The sequence below is a fragment of the Telmatherina bonti genome (assembly GCF_933228915.1).
Source record: "Telmatherina bonti genome assembly, chromosome: 24".
NCBI classification, from domain to species: domain Eukaryota; kingdom Metazoa; phylum Chordata; class Actinopteri; order Atheriniformes; family Telmatherinidae; genus Telmatherina; species Telmatherina bonti.
Window position 1 is genome coordinate 19932401 of NC_136633.1, and position 18380 is coordinate 19950780.

Genomic DNA, 18380 nt, shown 5'->3' on the forward strand with positions numbered 1-18380 from the left:
CTAAAATGCCACAAGCTTCGAGCAACCGCACAACTATATAGCTGAACAATTCTCAACAAAACTGAGTATTATTTTCTCTAAAGTTAAAAAAAAAAGCAGTGCTGAATTAAACTGCATTAGTATTCTTTAAGTGTTTCACATAAATCTGCAGCCGTGTGAACATGAAAATGTTCCCATATACGCAACATTTAAATAACTGGCTTTAAGTTGTTTTGCCAATTGCAAAAGAAATAAGGTCACAATTAAAAAAAAACAAAAAAAACACATATCACAAGCGGCTAACATATACAGTACACATGAATTTGGTGATTGTTGAACAGCAAACAAGGTGGGAAAAGTAGGAAAAGTTGAAAAAGTTTTGAGGTTTTGAAGCAGATGGAGACACAAACTTAAACAGTGACCTAATATATTCCAATATCTGCAAGAAGAAAAGTCGGCAAACATCTTTACAGTACAGCGAGGCGTGTCTTAAATCGTCTTCTTCAGTGTTTTATTCTTGTCTTTGTGAGCATCTTCTAATTCCATCCAGTGTCTTTATGTTTATTACCATGCATCATAACAGTCTGAACTTACTGACCAAAAATGTCCCTAAAAAACAGTGTTTGTCCTCTGACTGCAGTCCAGGTATGTTCTGCAATCAGCTTCTAGTCCTGAAGGTCCAGCTTTCACCGCCTGGAGCAAGCTCAGAGCACCTCCAGGCGGATGACGAAAAAGAAACAGGGAAAAGCGATTATTATTCTTAAAAAGTCCTCAATGGGAATGGAAGTCGCTGCAGTCTTGTGTCTTTGTGTTTCGCACATAAATGAACTGATCAGACGACACACAGCTTTGTGTTAATGATCTGCTTGTCTGTGCAACCAGAAAACAAGCCTCTAATTTTCAGAATATTATCATTTAATACTTGGAATAAGCAGATTTTGCCTGATCGACATTTTCTTCTAAACCCAAACAACAAATCTGAACATAAATTTCACTTTCCAGCAGCCGATTAACTCATGAAAACTTCAAGATTCAGCGGTTTCTTCATAAAAAAAAAAAAAGCAGATATAAAGATTCATTTACTTCAGTCAAACAACTTTCTACTGAACAAATGATCCCCCTTGAAGTGTTTGCCTTCATGTTAACTAATCAGCATTTTTAAAAAAGTCTGAAAAAAGGTGCTGCTGCTAAGTTTCTAACGTCATTCTGAGTTTTACAGGCAATGCAAGCAAACGTCAGATGGTCTGACTAGATAAACCATCTGCGTAACAAGTGTATTTTGAGCAAACTCACTGGTAACCCACCAAAACTTTGACTGGTAAACAAGAAGGATTTTGTTTACTTTCAGACTATTTAAAATCTTTTTTCCATTCTGCTGATGGAGGAAATGCTTCCCCGAGGCGATGAGGAGAAGAAGGCGGCTCAGCTTCCTCTCAGCTGTGCATGTAGCTCCTGCAGGGGGAGTCGGGATGGAAATCGTACTTGCTCACGCAGGGCGGGTAATAGGTGGTAGTGAACATGTTGCTGGAGGGCAGCGGGGAGGAGAAGTGGTTGCACGTCTCGTCGTTCGCGTGAAGATTGTTCTTGTTAAGCGTCTACAGAACGGAGAAATGTTTAACGAACAAGCGAAGCTTGTGGAGAAAGAAGGAAAAGCAGCGTACATATTGTTAGCATCGTAGCAGCCCACCTTAAACTCCATGGGGATGTACTTCTCATTCTTTGGTGTGGCTTTGCCTTGCTTGGTGTACGTGAGGTGGTTGGGTGTGCTGGGGTGGATCACTGCTGACTCCGCTGAGGGTCGGTTTACGTGGTGGCAGTATGAGTAAGCCAGTCCTGACAGCAAGGCTGCTGCAAAGAAGCTGGCTACACCCACAGCTACCAACTGGAACAAAGTAAAGGCTGAAAAAATAGAGCGATGAGAGGCAAAGAAGGGAGAAATGAAGCACTCTGAACCGGCGACAGCAAGAAATGTTGGAGATTAACAACACCAACAGCAGTCAGAAGATTAAGAAAACCATATTGGGTTGATGTATTTTCATCTCTCTGGTTTGTACCGTCTTTATCAGTCCGCTAGATGTTGATGGCTTTTGATTTCTTTTGCATTTTACAAAATGCAAAAGCATTAAAAAAAAAAAAAAAAACATGCTTTCCAGGGGTTATGAAATGGAGATCCTTCTCTGTTAGAAGTGGACAGGTGTTGATAAACACTAGTATTTCACAGTAACCAGTGGAGTAAAAATAAATAAGAAACACAGAACTTAAGGCGCTTTCTTTGACACTCAGCTCATACCAATGAGCAGTATGTTATTTAAAAGACAATCTGACATGGTGTGGAGGTTCTTGGATAGTCTTCATTTTGGTTTCCTGTTTTATTTTGTAGTTTTCCTTGTTTAGTTCCCTCGTGTTTTACTTCCTGTTTTGTTTTGTTCATCTGGTGTCATTTAGTCCATTCGGTCCGCCTGTCTTGTTCTGTTTCTGTGTGCACATCAGAGGTGGCAATTCCTGGTCCAGAAAGTAAAAGTCCTGTCCGCCAGCTGTTCCGATCAGTCACCAAACCAGCTGAATTTAATTATCAGAGTTTATTTGCCAGGTAGATGAGCCTGTTAGTGAAAACACCTATTCTAAATGTACAGGTAAATCCAAAAACATGGCAGGACTTTTACTTTCTGGACCAGGAATTGCCACCTCTGATGCACATATAATACTTGGTTTCATTTCCCATTTGCCAGTTTGTTTGTTTGTAGTTCTTCCCCATGTTCCTCAGTAATTAAAGACGACTCTCTGCATTTCCTCTGCCTTCTGCATCTCCATCCTGCATTTGGGTCCACATCACCACCACCGCTCCGTGACGCAACCTGTCTTTTGGTCTCTGAACTGCTCTGAATGCATGGATGGGCACAGAACTGTAAAGTTGCTGCAGCCTTGAAACACTGACAATCTGCATAGAAATGTCCCATTTCATTTTGACATTTGAAAAGCAAATTTCACAGTAATCCTGCATGCTTTGAAGAAGGGAGCTCTGACCGCTGCTGGCTCTGGACACAAATCTGGGGCTTAAAGGTTCACCAGGTCCAGACTACTCTGGGTACAATATCAAGACTAAAAACCACTTCAATCCCCTTCTTTATGCCAGCACGTCATTTAGATCATGCTTAGAGTGTATCGTCATCCTGACTCTCTGCTCCTCACAGTGAAGTTGGTCTGCTGAAACTTAACGTTGATGCCAGCAGTTTGCTTTTTTCAAAATCTATTCCCTGCTATATGGGACCAGTCACAGATAAAAACTTGTCTCTTAATGCCACAAATGAGCAGAAAAATAACTTTGTAACCTTGTAATGATACTGTAAGTGGGTTTGCTGTGTTCCCTGGGTGAATCAAATTGCAAAGAAACCATGTGTGATAGTGTGAATGCAATAGAGAGAGAGAACAATGCACCATTATTTGGGGAGAGCGAGCAGAAAGACATGGCTTGCTTTAACTTACTTCCACAGCTCTGCTCCTCTTGTCCGGGTAAAATGACTGGAGAAGGAGAAAAACGCATCGCTGCAGTAAGGAAAAGTTGGTACGTCTCAAAAAGATCAAACAAGGGGAAAAGAAAGCTGACTTGTTTCCCTGTTCTAGATAGGAACGCTGCAGACATCTTAATTAAATCTCCTTTTAAATTTCCACAAATGCAGAGCGAACGAGTCAGCGTTTATTGCGTCTGATTAGACTCCAGCTTACATCAGCAGTAATTTACAACCTATCTTGGTTCAGAAGTTCACTCGTGTTTACCTGGAACCTCGTGAGGCTGGCACAGCCTGGACTGGGTCAGGTTGCCTTGACAGAGGCTGACTTCTGCTTCCTGGTCCTCACCACATCGACGGGTGCGATGCTGCAAGCCTTCCTCATCACAATCCCCCCAGTCGGTCCATTCACCCCAACCTGCTCATAAAAGGACAGAAAGCAGAAACACTGTGTTGCATAAAACCTCTAAATCCATCCAGTTTTTATGCCCCAAGTAGAAGAAAATTATACATCGTGACTAAAATCGCTTACTGTTTTATATCTATTTTTACTTATTTTAAAATCAATGATGTCAAAACAAAATGTACATTTCAGTGCTTTTAATTTGACATCTGAAAATGTTTCTTTAATTCACATTTTCAACAGCCTGTGCTTTCTGGGTTAGGCGCCAGTCATCACATTGTTCGCTTCTCAATGCAAATATGGATATGTAGACTTTCTGGCTACCCATCCATCCATCCATCCATCCATCCATCCATCCATCCATCCATCCAGCCATCCATCCATCCATCCATCCATCCATCCATCCATCCATCCATCAAACCATCCATCCATCCATCAAACCATCCATCCATCCATCCATCCATCCATCAAACCATCCATCCATCCATCAACCCATCCATCCATCCATCCATCCATCCATCCATCCATCCATCCATCCATCCATCAAACCATCCATCCATCCATCCATCCATCCATCCATCCATCCATCCATCCATCCATCCATCAAACCATCCATCCATCCATCCATCCATCCATCAAACCATCCATCCATCCATCCATCCATCCATCAAACCATCCATCCATCCATCCATCAAAACATCCATCCAGCCATCCATCCATCCATCCATCCATCCATTCAACCATCCATCCATCCATCAAACCATCCACCCATCCATCCATCCATCAAACCATCCATCCATTCAACCATCCATCCATCCATCAAACCATCCACCCATCCATCCATCCATCAAACCATCCATCCAGCCATCCATCCATCCATCCATCCATCCATCCATCCATCCATCCATTCAACCATCCATCCATCCAACCATCCATTCAACCATCCATCCATCCATCCATTCAACCATCCATCCATCCATCCATCCATCCATTCAACCATCCATCCATCCATCAAACCATCCATCCATCCACCATCTATCATCCATCCATCCATCCATCCATCCATCCATCCATCCATCCATCCATCCATCCAACCATCCATCAATCCATCCATCCATCCATCACAAGCAAAAAAACAAGAGCGGCAGCATGGCGGCAACTTCTGCTTTTAATCTGCAGAGTACCACTCTAAGCCTCAGAAAGCTGCAGACAGCCCATATATTCCACGCATGGTGTCAAACTCCAGCCCTTGAAGGCCGGTATCCAGTAGGTTTTTGTTGTTTCCCTCTACCAACACACCAGATTCAAATGGAGACAATGGAAACAATAAAAACTTGCAGGATACCGGCCCTCGAGGACTGGAGTTTGACACCTGGGACATGGAGGAACCAGCACCAGCCCATCGTGACTACGTGCTAGCTGTAGCAAATTAGAGGGAAAGCTAACTGGATATTAGTAAAAACACAAACGGGTATTTTTTTTAAATATTCTTTTATGAAGTTAATGTGTTAACTTAGGTTAAAAAGCGGGACCACACCTCTAATCACCTGGCCAGCTTTTTATACTCGCTTCACTTCCTAAACTCTGTCTGTTCTCTCAGCCGCACCCTTTCTCGTCACCGTTCCCAACGTCTTCCGTTACTTCCCTATCACTCCCATTTGTGGTCGTTTTGTCCTTCCATTTTCCCGCCAGCCTGTCACCCTATATCTCCATCCTTTATTCGCTTCCATCTTCCCTTTTCTCTTCTTCTTCCTTCCATCTACCTTTCTTTTCTACCCTTTTTCTTCCTTTCCTCTGCTGCCTCTTTACTTCTCCCATTCCTTACTCCCTTTCCTTTTCTCCCAGTTCCCCCCCTTTCTCTCTGCTCTTTCCTATCTCTTTCATGTACCATTTAGAGGAGTTCCATACTCTGGTCTCCTGGAGATCCGAGATGGCACCTCCGTCCTCAGTCTCCCTGACCGGGTAACCACTTTACCGCCCCAGATGTCCACTCCACATCCTCCTTCTCTCAACCTCATTAAATCAACTTTGTTGGACAAGTAGCCAACAAACCGTTAGGGGTATCAAGCCCACACCAGCCTTCATTTCCTGCTCTTTGTTTTTTACTCATTTATTAATGTTTTATTGCATCTTATCCAAAGGCGTTAAACAATGACAGACACTGGGGTGTTCCACAATTTTAACCATTTGTCTGACTACCAACGCAGGAGTCTCAAGATACAGACATCCTGTCCCTGTTCTGCTGAGACATGAGACAGCATGACCTCAAAACAGACCGCCACATTCATAAAAGAATGACCAAATAGAAATAAAATAATAATGGAGGGTAATTTCACACTGAGAGCCAAAATCACAGGCTTTTCCTTCACAGGCAGCAACGCTACCAGAGTTGTCAGGTCATGTAATTATGAAAACTGACGTTATTCTAGTAGATTATCCTGGTGATGCTGTGAGAATACGGTTTTCCCTTTGTCCCAATCTCATTTGCAATGCATGCTGTCAGGGAAAAGGCACCAGCAGGTTGTCATTGTGTGCCAACCTCCTTCAGTGTTGGAACATCAACGTTTAACTTCAGTCTCCCTACAAAGCCAGGGTCATCATTTCTTCATTAGACAGACTGAAGCGTAGTGAATAAATACAAACGTTTCCAGGGAAAAAAACAGCATCCACTGATCCAAGATTACTGGATATTTAAGGAAAACTGGAAAGACTGAAAAGTGCATGTCTATTTTATATTTTTATCTAGATGATGTTGTAGGAGATGGAAATGCTAATGGAATCGTCTACATTTTGAAAAGTCTCAAATATTGCTAAACAGTTTTTACACTCTCATGAAGACGCTACGATAAAGAACTATATCGCAAAAGTGTAATGGAAACACTTTTGCTGCATTTGCGTGTCCCTGGATGTGACGTAGTCGGTCGCAACCAGTTCATTTCCAGTAAAGATGGCGCGGCGTGGAACAAACAACTGGAAATTTCACGGTTTTAGAAAAGAAAATGAGTTCAGGAAATTCACCGCAGCAAGTATAAAACCCCAAAATAACGCTACGTGGCTACCTTGCATAAGTCGCAATTCCCAATCTCATCAGTTGGACAAGATTTTACAATTTAGTGTAAATGGGTTTTTTTTTTCTCATGCGCCTATTCATGAAAACTAAACAGCAACTTTTAATTAATTTTGCTTTTAATTGTTTTAATATAATTTATGATTTTGTTTTTATGCTTTTTTTTGTTTACACCATCTGCAATGCTTTTAATGTGTCATGTAAAACACTTTGAATGGCCTTGTACATGGAAGGTGTCATATAAATGAACTTGCCTCGCCTCACAAGAACCAAGGCTGATGCGCTAAACACTTTCATGAAAACACCCGCTGTTACGGCCCATGGCCAGTCATCTAGCAGGTCATCATTCCAACCATCATCACCTGGGGGATCTGATACTTTCTTCCTGGAACTGCCCTCAGGCTGATGTGTGCTGGATGCTGATTGGTCGCCACACGCCCACCTACTTCCCGAGACCTGTAAATGGGGTTTTTACACATGTGGCCCATTGGATGGGGGATGTACTCATAGACGTGACCGGCAGGGGCTTTGACTTTCGGGCCAGAGCGGTTGCTGTAGAGGCTGTATTGCAAGTTGAAAGAGCTGACATCTGAGTTGTTGGTGCTCGTGTGGTCGCTCTGGGACTTTTTACGTCTTTTCATCACTACGACGAAGAGCCCCGCAGCCACGAAGACGGACATGATGAAGACGAGCAGGAGGCTGAGGATGAGGACGGAGAGGGCGACGGTGCTGCTGGAGGTGTTGAACTTCTGAGGAGCATCTGTCGTGACTGCGTGGTTGTCCAGGGGCTCGTCGGTGGGGGGAGTCGGTGAGACGTAAGCGTCAGAGTAGTCCGGGCACAGAGCTTCCGAATGGATGGAGCGAAGGTCCATCCCTGTGTGGCGTTAAGGTGTCTCACACACAACCTCGTTGACCACAGTGCCTGCGCTGAGCTGCTCAAGCCATATCTTCATCCCCACGATGTCGCAGGACAGTCACTGACTGTGAATGAGATTGACTGTTTGGTGTTTGTGATTGAACGCTTTTGTGATTTCAGCTGGGTTGGTGCCAGCTTTGGTTTATACTTTTGTTGTTGGGTTTGTTTGGTTGTTGATTTCTGACCTTTGATGCTTTTAAGGACTAGTGGATCCAAAATAAAGCCTTCATTTGCGCATTTTCCTGGTTTTCTTTTGTTAATGTTGCCACCCCTTTTTACCCCTGGACAAACTCCATTGGGGGTCGTAACACCCGCAAATCACAATTATTGTTTGTCGAAACTTTGAAATATCGCTTTTATTCAGCAAACAAATGTAATGGAAACGCAGCTACATATTTATGGATCTGTTTCCTGCAGGGAGCCTCTGAGCTTCTGTTGCTACTACGAAAAACATCACATGTGATTTTATACCTTCACAGACATGTGTGTTGCAGAGGGCTTCTTCAGTATGCAGGCCGATACAGATGTCTCCTCCACCTGCAGGGGCTGGGTTGTTGCATGTCCGGGTCCGCTGAAAGTGCCCACCACCACAACTGGACGAGCACTGGGACCAGGAGGACCAGCAGGACCAGGCTCCACTCACTGCATGCACAAGCATAATTGACTGTCAGTGTACTTTACTTTGCAACTGCAGTGACAGTAAGAGTCTTTGTTACCTGGGCAAGGCTGAATGTTGCAGTCCTGATACTCCACTGGGGATCCCACACAGGCGCCTGGGTTAGTCCGGCCCTCCGATGTCGAGCAGCTACGCTTCCGGGTTCGAAAGCCTCCAGAACACTGCTGGGAACAGCTGGACCACGTTTCCCAGGATCCCCACTGGGCACCTTGAGGCTGCGAAAGAGTTCGGCTGCTAGTCTTCGCTAAATCTTCAACCAGAGCTGTAGATGGAGGGAAAAGAGTTTTTATTTGTTAGAATCCAAAGTTATAATTTCTTTCCCCATCTTCCCGTGGTGACAAACACACAGGAAAAATGGAGCTTTCTGAATTATTAAAGTTAACTCAAACATCAGACATGCCCTGTTAAATGAATAAACTGCTTATAAAACACAACTTTCCACAGAATTGTATGGTTTTTGTTGCCAACTTAGCAAGCGGCAGCCTATAAAACCTTAATTAGCCTGAAAAATTACAAAACAGATTTCCCTGTGAGCCCACTCACACACCACACACACACACACACACACACACACACACACACACACACACACAGGCATTCACAAATTATTTACATATGAATGAGGAGCACTTCCTGCGGCTTTCAAATAAGGCCAACAAAAACGTGTTTTCCAAAACTGTAGACATTTTCAGCCTGCCAGTTTTTTTCAGATTTTGGAGAATCGGCCCAATCCTGATTCCATAAAGATCAATCGGTCTTGTGGTTGGTGTTCACAGACACAAAAGCAGCTGTGTTTACTGGCGGGGAGCGGAGCTGCAAACAGCGCAGCATACAGACCAGGCAGTGTTCAGACTCATCTGTGGAGTTCAATTAAGTTACTCAGAAAAATGACTGATTGGTTTGAATGTAAAATAAATTACACCAAATTACCCCCCCCCCCGTAGTCAAACTGGAATCTGGACACACCCACAATCCGCGCTCTAGCTGTGTTGCCACAGTAACAATCAAAGAGTACATGCTGACAACTGCAAGCAGTTTTTCCCAGTGTTTGTTTCCTTTCAAATCTCGGACTCACAGTCAGTTTGGCAAGAGCCAGAACCATCATTTGGGCAGAAACGGGTCTCCAGCTTCTTCCTGCCCAGCTGGAGCTGCTGGGGGTCATGCAGCAGCGCCCTGCAGGTGTACCTGAACCTCTGCTCTTGCCTTGACCCATCTTGACTGACATTTACTGGCATCCACGGGGTCCAAGGTGTGTTGCGGCGAACCTCAGGGCAAGCCTCCAGGTTGCATGCCTTGTATTCCTGGAAAACAGGGTCAAGAAAGCTCTTTTTTTTACTCGCCAAACAACAAATATATCTTTTTGTTTTTGTGAAGACGCTCCATTAGGTAACTAATTACTGCTTTTAATGGTCTGTTCTTAAAACCATTTTCTGATATTGAATAAAACAGAGCCGTACTGTTGCACATCCTGGACAGATGTTCCCATTGTCACAGGTTCTAGTTCGAGAGTGGACCCCTCCTCCACATTCAGCACTGCAGTGAGCCCAGGGGCCCCAAGCTGTCCACAGCACAGGCAGCGGACATGGCTTTTTCTCATTGCACAGTCTGTAATCACAAAATCACATCATGACTGCAACGCAGTGCTCCTGTCAGATGATTCCATTAGTAGCAGCTGTTATGATTACACTCCACCTCCCCCCCTCCTTGTGCAAACACATTCCTCCTCACCTCTCCTCCCGGCCCTGGCCGACGCAGATTCGACCTCCGTGTCGAGGCGAGGGGTTGTTGCAGGATCGCTGCCTCACCTCAAATCCGATACCGCAGCTGCTGCTGCACTGGCTCCAGGAAGACCAGGGAGTCCAGCCACCATTCCTGAGAAACGAGGGGTGATGCAGGGGCGGCATGAGGTAACGATGTGCATCCATCCATCAGCTTTTGACTCTCAGTAACCCACTTTAAAAGCTGCGATAAAGTTGACGTTTTTTTCCCACAAATTCTCCACAGGTTCACTAATCATACCTGTGAATCATAGACCGTATTTGAAAGATGAACGGAGCCTCCGGGGTTAAAAGTGAAGCCTATGTGGAAGTGCATAAAACTGCAGTTCCTCCTTCATCCACTAGGGGCTGCAAAACAGAGCAAATCTCCATAGACTCCCATGTTAAAAAAACCAACTTCACAGCAGAAATAAACATGTTTACAGCCTGGTTTAAAAATCAATTTTCAGTTTAATAGGTCAGGTTTACCTTCATGACAACTGTGGGGGGAGTGAATTTTTTTCTAACTCGCCCGTTTTAAAGTAATTTAATCTCAAAATTCGGCATATTTAGGGGCGTGTCCTTTTGATTGACAGGTACCCGATCTCCCGCTTCAAGTAAGAAGAACGTAGAACGACCACAGTTTTTAGCGGTTAACAACGTGACTTAGCTTTAGCCCGCTTACCTCCGTTAGCTGGTTAGCTCCTGTTATCTCTGGGTTAGCTCTTAGCTACAGGCAGCATGGAGTAATCTCAATGTCAATCATCCACCATGACACTCACAGCCCTCCTCTCAGCTCCACCTCTTTGCCCATACTTGTATTTTCCTGGCGAGACGACATGCATGACGCTGCCAAGATGGTGATGGTAGGAACCGCCCACCGAGCTTCAATTCAGCTCTTCAGAAACCTACGGGTGACGTCACGGAGGATCCGTCCATCTTTTTATATACAGTCTATGCTGTGAATCTCTCCCCCATTTTCTCACCTACTAAAGTTCTTTGATGCGACTTGATGAGCGGTTTTCATGCAAACATCACAGAATTTCTAAGGCGCAGCCTCACAGCAGTTTAGGCCAATTACTGAGATGATGAAACGTACCTGGAGCAGTTCGCCACCTGGATGGTCGGGCCCCTGCATTCAGCCCCGCCGCATCTGGGCGCTGGTCCATCGCAAAAGCGTGACCGACACAGGCAGCTGCTGAAAAAGCCCTCGCCATCATCGTGGTTACAAGGTTGCCATGGTGCCCACGGACCAAAACCACCATCCTGTGTCAGGTTCCTCACCTCCGGAGAAGATTAAAGATTCTATTAGCATCCTTTATAGGTGCAAATATGACTATGATACCACAGCTTGCTCTTACTGGGCATTCAGTGATGTTTTGGATCCACTGGTTCATGTTGGAGCTCTCCTCGATGGTGGTGCAGCGCTTCTGTTTTAGATCCCAGCCACAGTAAGGGTCCCGAGCCCCCATGCATTCACTAACGTGAAAACAGTTAACAAAAGTGTGTTTGAGACTTGCAGACTATCGTCAGCAGGTTTGACTCAGTCTGTAAGGACATAAAATAGCAGCTGGGGGTTAGGGTTAAATAAATACTGTGCAGTTTATCACAGAATGTCTGAAAGCTTGTCAACACGCTCTGGAAGTTCATTAATGGTCATGCAATCCATCATGTCATGTCTGTTTTCAGCCACGCCTTAAAGTTCAAACCTTCACAGCAGAACTAAACAATGCTGTTAACATAATCACCACAAATGTGTCTTTTTCCTTCATCGCTTTAGAACAAAACTGATTCAGTGGATTCGCACCAGCAGCAAAAATAAACCAAAACAATTACACACTTAAGAAGCAAGAGAAGACAGCTGTCAGTTTTACTCCTGATGCTAACACTGGTTCCTGCAGTTCTGGGGTTGTTGGCTCCTACCGTTCAGTTGGGTGGCTGGAGCAGCGCTCTAACGGGATCTTCACCAGTCTGTCACTGAGCCCCACAAACAATGCTCTGTCATTGTGCAGGATTTGCAGACTCTTTATCGGCGCTACTTGCCCCTCAGGGAGGATCCTGAGCTCCTCCAGGTAGCAGCCATGGAGGCTTTTATTGGTTGTGGCGAGGGCTTTCAGGATGGTGCCATATTCTGATGGGACAAAAAGAATATAAGATAAGCACAGTGATAAATGAGTTGCTACTTCCAGATCAGTTCCTTCTTGCTCACCAGTGCCGATGTACATGATGTGGTAAAGAGCGTCTCTGCCCTGCACGATGTCCACCACCAGCTTGGAGAAGCGCAGGTTGTCCTGGGTGAGCAGGGGGTTAATGGTGACTGGTTGGACCACGTCGCTCATGAGGAAGAGTCGCTGAGCATCCTGGAGGTTGCGCTCAGTCAGGTTTCGCCCTGGACCGTCCTCCTCCAGTGTGCCGCACTGACCAGTCAGAAAGGAAGAACCAGTACAGAGTTTTTTCACAGTATAGATAATGTACTGCATTGATGATATCAAAGGATCTGATTTGAAACTGGTTAAAAGTGACTGACAGCTGAGCAGGGAGTAATGGTTTGATTCTTGATTTACTTTAAAATTCTTTTTCGTGTCGTCTCACGGACATTTTACGTAACTTTCTGACTGTAAAACTCCGTGTTCCGGACTTGTTCGATGACACAGCGACATCTATCATGCGCATATCTGGAGGCTACAGTCCAGCAGCGTCCCGAGGCCGAGAAACTGTCCAACACAACTTTTTCATCGGGGACGTGACGGGAAGTTTCGCTTCACACTAAAAAACACACTGGTTGTTCTGATTCGCTGATTCAGCAAAGAAATGCAAGAAGATTAAAAGAGAAAAAGGGACAAAACAAGAGTCATCGTAAGATTGTCTTTTGCTGGCTGGAGAGAGCCAATAGGTCAGGTAGGATGCAAGATGGATGCCGGATCAGCCGTCGATGTAGATAGCTGGGAAAAATGGGAAAAGTTCTGTAGTGTGTTCTTAAGATCTGCTTTCTCTTAGGAATTTATGTTAATTTGAATCCAGTCTTTGTGTTACACATGTTTTATGTTTAGTTTTGTGGTTCTAATAGTTTTAGTAATCAGTCTTTGGTTTCTTACTACTTTGGTGTCAAACGCTCCAGTCATGTCCCCTGCTCCCAGTTTGCATACCAGTTATGCACCTTGTAAGGTTGTATTGTTTTTAATGTAACTTTGAACTGAAACTGGATTCTGGTTTCTGCCTGCTTCCCTTAACCACTGATTTTAGAAAAGAAACCTTCACCTCCTCAAAGTCAAACTAATCTAAATTAGTGTAGAATTACATTTCCACAGTTTGTAACATTTTTGGTTTTTACTCTGGATGAAACACATTCTAACTTTATGGGCTAAAAGGTATTTTCACACTTACAGTGTCCTCATATTAAACAGCAAAACTTTACTACTAAGTACCTGAAGTTTGGAAGGAATAGTATTTCACTGCAAACCTTCTCAAGTACTTGTTATAAAAGGTATGTTAGATATCTCTTTGTACTCTATATCTGTGTAGAGTGAAGATTTAACCCACACAACCCATGAAAAAAGGATTATAAAAGTTAACATTTTTTAATATGAAGTCTTTATTTATCCCTTCAACAAAATAAAAAAAAATAAAAAAAGTTAAATTTTCTTTGAGATATTTTTCATTTAACAAGTGATATGTCCAAATTCTTATTCCCATCATGGGGGATAGAGGATAAAGGTCAGATTGTGTTCCACACAATTTGTGGAAAGTTTTACCATAAAAGTGATGCCAAAAGTTTCAGAAACTGCATGCATCATATACGTCACGCTGGGCTCTAATGGGTTAAAATGCATGAAACAAAATAAAAATTTGTTTAGAAAGTTTGCAGGATTAGCACTGACTTATATTCCCACATCTACCAACTTACCTGAAAACTGGGTATGGGGTTCGGAGTGGAGAGCCAAGCAGTGCGAGGATTCTCCTGGTAGCGAAAGGGTCCGTTGAAAGCCAGGGTGATGGCGCTCAGATTGTAGGCACAGACAGCAGAAGCTGATATACTGTTCCTAGGAGAGGAAGGGGCCTTAATCAGGGTCAGATCTTAGCTAATAGGGGAAAATATTCTGGTATTTATCAGCAGATAATTAGTAGTGTTTCAGGTGCAATGTTTGTCTCACTATTCTATTCCTTTTTGATCTACTTTCATTCCCATTTGGAGGCTAAAACACTAACATTCTGCTTTTTCTCTGTCTGGAAATATCTCCTTTCATGATGCTGCTATCATCCATACTCACACATTAGTGGTGAAGACTCCATATATCATGTCTTGCTCCGGTAAGTAGAAGGTGCTCTGCAGCTCGTTGAAGTAAAAAGGGATCTCTCCTGAGCGCGAGCAGTTAAGGCGGGCCTTCATAAAGGTGGTCCAGGTGTCCTCCAGAAGAAAACGCCCGCCTATGTCGTTCTTACATACCCGCGCCACTCGAGAAAACACCATCTTCCCACAGTCATTTTCCACCGCCGTTTCTCTCAGGAAGAAGTAGGCGAACCGGCCGATCTCGTAAGCAGACACAAAATGAGGCTCTAGTGGGGTTGAGAGGAGAAGAAACAGCTAAGAGACATGGCTTCAAGTTGGGGATAGACACAAACTGGTTTTTTGGTCACCGTTGAGCCATTTGGAGTTGTACTGGGCAGTGCGTAGTGGCGGCATGTTCCCCAGGCTCCTGTAGATGACAGGGTCACGTCCGGAGAAGTCAATCACAGTGGCAGCATACAACTCGCCCTTCTCTGTCACCATGGCAGTGGAGTTATGGCGCGGGTCGTAGGGACAGCGGGCAACACCGTTCACTGTGTCCAGCACCTGACTGATGTTAGAGATCTGCCACGAAAAAAGTCTTTTTGTCGTTTCAGTCAAATTCACCAAAGTAAAACCTTAACAGTCAGGGAAATATCCTTCTCTAAAGAAAGGATGCTGATCCAGGCTATTATCAGCCAGTTTGACATGAAAATAAGATGCCACAGTACCAACCTGCCTGGTTATGCAGACAGGAGTGAAAGCGTTGGTCCCACATGTGAAGAGCGTTCTCCCGTTGATCAGCAAAACCCGGACATAGTTTTGACACTCATCCTGCAGAAAAATTGCAACACAACTCCCGTCGCTTCAGCGTGACAGACTGTTTTGTTGGTCAGAGTGAAAAGATGATGCATTTGATCTGATTTTGTGACAGAGCACACTACCTCAGATTTGCCCTTGCTCTGACATGAGCGCTTAGTGTCTTCATCGGGGGCCCAGGCTGCTGCCTAACAAATTAGATTTGTTAGCATTAGCATTTTGAATGTTAACAGTGTGAAGCAAAATAGAAAAGGATTTTTCAGCAATTAGCACAACATATGGATGTATTAATCTTGTCAGGATAAGTGTTTTCCTTTATTTCCTGACTTTATAAAAAAAGCTAAACTAACTCGGGGTAAGAGTAATCTGGCAACACGATATATATCACAATACGGGCCATCAATATGATATATTGCGATACATCAGGATAAGCAAAACAATATATTTAAATTTTTCTTTACTGATGGTAAACACTGACTGCTGTTGCATGGTTGACATAAACTTACTGAATAAGAACAGAGTATCTACATTTCATTGCAGAATAAATAAAAACACTGATCTTTATGTACAAGATGAATAAAGAAAAAAAGAATAAAGATAAGTTTCTGTATAAGGCCTTTAAAGGTGGAGTATGTAAGATTTTCAATATTTTTAAAAAATTAACTAAAAAATAACTACAATCATAATTAGATGATTAGATGAGTTTTAAACATGTAGGTTCCAGTCTGTCCATATTTGATGTGTTATTAAATTACAAGTTTAATAAATGACAAAGACCCTTCTTAAATGTTTGCCTACCAGTAAAAAAAACGTCCTTTTTGTCATTTGTCATTAATTAAACTTGTAATTTAATAACACATCAAATATGGACAGACTGGAACCTACATATTCAAAAAACTATCTAATTATGATTGTAGTTATTTTATTAGATTTTTTTTTTTTTTAAAATACTGAAAATCTTACATACTCCACCTTTAAAAGGAAAATTAGTTGAATAAAAACCATTGTAAAATGTACCTGTAATGGTACTATTGACGAATTTGCTTTTAGCTTTTAATGTAGAGCTTTTTTGTATATTTAGTCATTTATTTTTACTAGTATGAGTATGTCTGTTGTTATCTGTACTGATTTAGCTTATTGTTTTTTCCTTTTTATTTTTACATATTGTTATGTACATCCTCTTTGCTTATCCAAATGTGATATATATCCTGATGATGTAGATGTAGCAACTGCTACGTCAGCAGCAAATTGTGATTTAAATAAAAAAAATAAACATATAAATGTTAATTATTTCTGAGCTTTAATAACATTTCAATTTAATTCTCCCTTTTTATTTATAATTTCCCAGAGGCTTATTGCTGCAGTGTCCTTATCTTTAGGCAGGCGAGAAGTTTGGTTAGGGTCGGACAGTGGTTCTTTTTTGAGTCACAACCCCCAAGATAACATACGAAGAATAAAGTGGATTTTGTGTTACAGTTCACTGCTGTACCGAAGCATGTACAGTTACATGCCTAAAATCTGCTTCTCTCACTGAGAAAAATACCAAATTCAGCTTTTTCATTTGTCACAACATGAATATTAGTTTCATGACATAAATAATAGCAGCTTTGTTGTTTATACATTAAAAACTTAAAACATTAATGCCACAGATTCATCGTTTTGCAATAACATATTTATTTTGACAGCCCTAATAAAAACCCCAAATTTATTTGATAAACATTGGGTACAAACCCCCAGAAGTTATCATGGGACCCCAAGTCTAACACAGGTTTTAGTTTATAAATACCAGGCTTGTGTCACAAAAAGTCACAAAAAAGCTTAATTAATGCATCCCTGCATGACCTTTGTTGATCTTTATCCTGTCTAAATTTCAGAAAAGCATGAGAACAAACCTGTTTCTTAATGCTTCTTGTCTATGAAACTGAATAAGAATAATAAATATTATTAATAATACGAGAGATGCAATTATTTGACAAAAGCACAAGAATTAGGGAACTAACAAATAAATTTGATGGAAAGTGAGAACAACTTGATCATCACAAAAACATAAGATAAACATCATTCATCCCCCATAAGTCACTAAAGAAAAAAATTTCATTTTATTCAGGATGATCTTTTTATTCATTTTCCGTGATTTTGAGTTGGTTCCATGCAAAGAGAACATCATATTTAAATGTCTTTCAGGGAAAATAATTTGTAGTAGTAAACAAACTGATCATTATCGTACATTAGGACGGACTTTACCTGTATAAGGGAGATGTTGCTTAAACTCAGCCGGAAAAGGAAGTTTCTGTAAGATGACATTTTCCTTGTTAAACAAGTTCAAAGCAGAGTGAAGACAGCAGAAACACATTTCTTGTAAATGACTTATATGCTGCTTATTAGTACAGAATACTAGTAATTTATTAAAAGTTGACTGGGTGTTTGAGCTTCATCTCAGGGGCGGGTCTAGAAATGTTTTGATGGGGGCCCTGGCAGGGGCACAAGCAAGCACAAGGGTGGCACAGTGGGACCATTTAAAAATACTACAGTGTCACTTGATTAAAAAGGCAAAGCAAACCTTGTAAAGCAAACATCCAATGATATTTTTTTTTCACCAACAATTGTTCCGATCAGATGATGCAGCATCGAATGGCTTTGATCACAAACACTTAAAAAACACTTAAAAGTTTTTTTCAGCGTTTCTTCAGCATTGTTGGCTGTTTAACTGTGTGCAGAACTCACATATGGTGGTTTTATGAATTTTACATCTTCTTTATAAGCTGTAAACAGAATTACACAGATGAGTATTGCCATAAACGCAGGTAGTTAGTGAGATGATGCTGTAAGATGTTCTTTTTTTTTTTGTGATTTAGTGGTTTTGTCTCAGGTGTGTGCATCTTATTGCTGTTTCATTAACTGATCTATATTTTTAGATTTTATATTATTTAGAAGCTGACTATTCATTTCTCACATGCTATGTACAAACAACAACAATAGAACTTGTTTTATAT

General features: G+C 42.2%; 1 protein-coding gene across 1 annotated transcript in view; it reads right to left on the bottom strand.

Moving 5' to 3' along the window:
* Positions 1-1412: 1412 nt before the first annotated feature.
* Positions 1413-18380, bottom strand: part of LOC306773990 (semaphorin-5B-like) — a gene marked incomplete at both ends in the record, with an annotated part of 25951 nt that continues 8983 nt past the window's right edge. Inside the window, 19 exons of the mRNA XM_079263951.1 lie at positions 1413-1574; positions 1667-1878; positions 3463-3498; positions 3754-3903; positions 8343-8513; positions 8588-8809; positions 9623-9848; positions 10005-10152; positions 10276-10419; positions 11404-11588; positions 11666-11783; positions 12228-12435; positions 12514-12721; positions 14209-14344; positions 14573-14858; positions 14940-15153; positions 15304-15402; positions 15513-15575; positions 17632-17677. Coding sequence (XP_079120077.1) covers positions 1413-1574; positions 1667-1878; positions 3463-3498; positions 3754-3903; positions 8343-8513; positions 8588-8809; positions 9623-9848; positions 10005-10152; positions 10276-10419; positions 11404-11588; positions 11666-11783; positions 12228-12435; positions 12514-12721; positions 14209-14344; positions 14573-14858; positions 14940-15153; positions 15304-15402; positions 15513-15575; positions 17632-17677 — 3034 coding nt within the window. The remainder of the gene's footprint in view (positions 1575-1666; positions 1879-3462; positions 3499-3753; positions 3904-8342; positions 8514-8587; positions 8810-9622; positions 9849-10004; positions 10153-10275; positions 10420-11403; positions 11589-11665; positions 11784-12227; positions 12436-12513; positions 12722-14208; positions 14345-14572; positions 14859-14939; positions 15154-15303; positions 15403-15512; positions 15576-17631; positions 17678-18380) is intronic.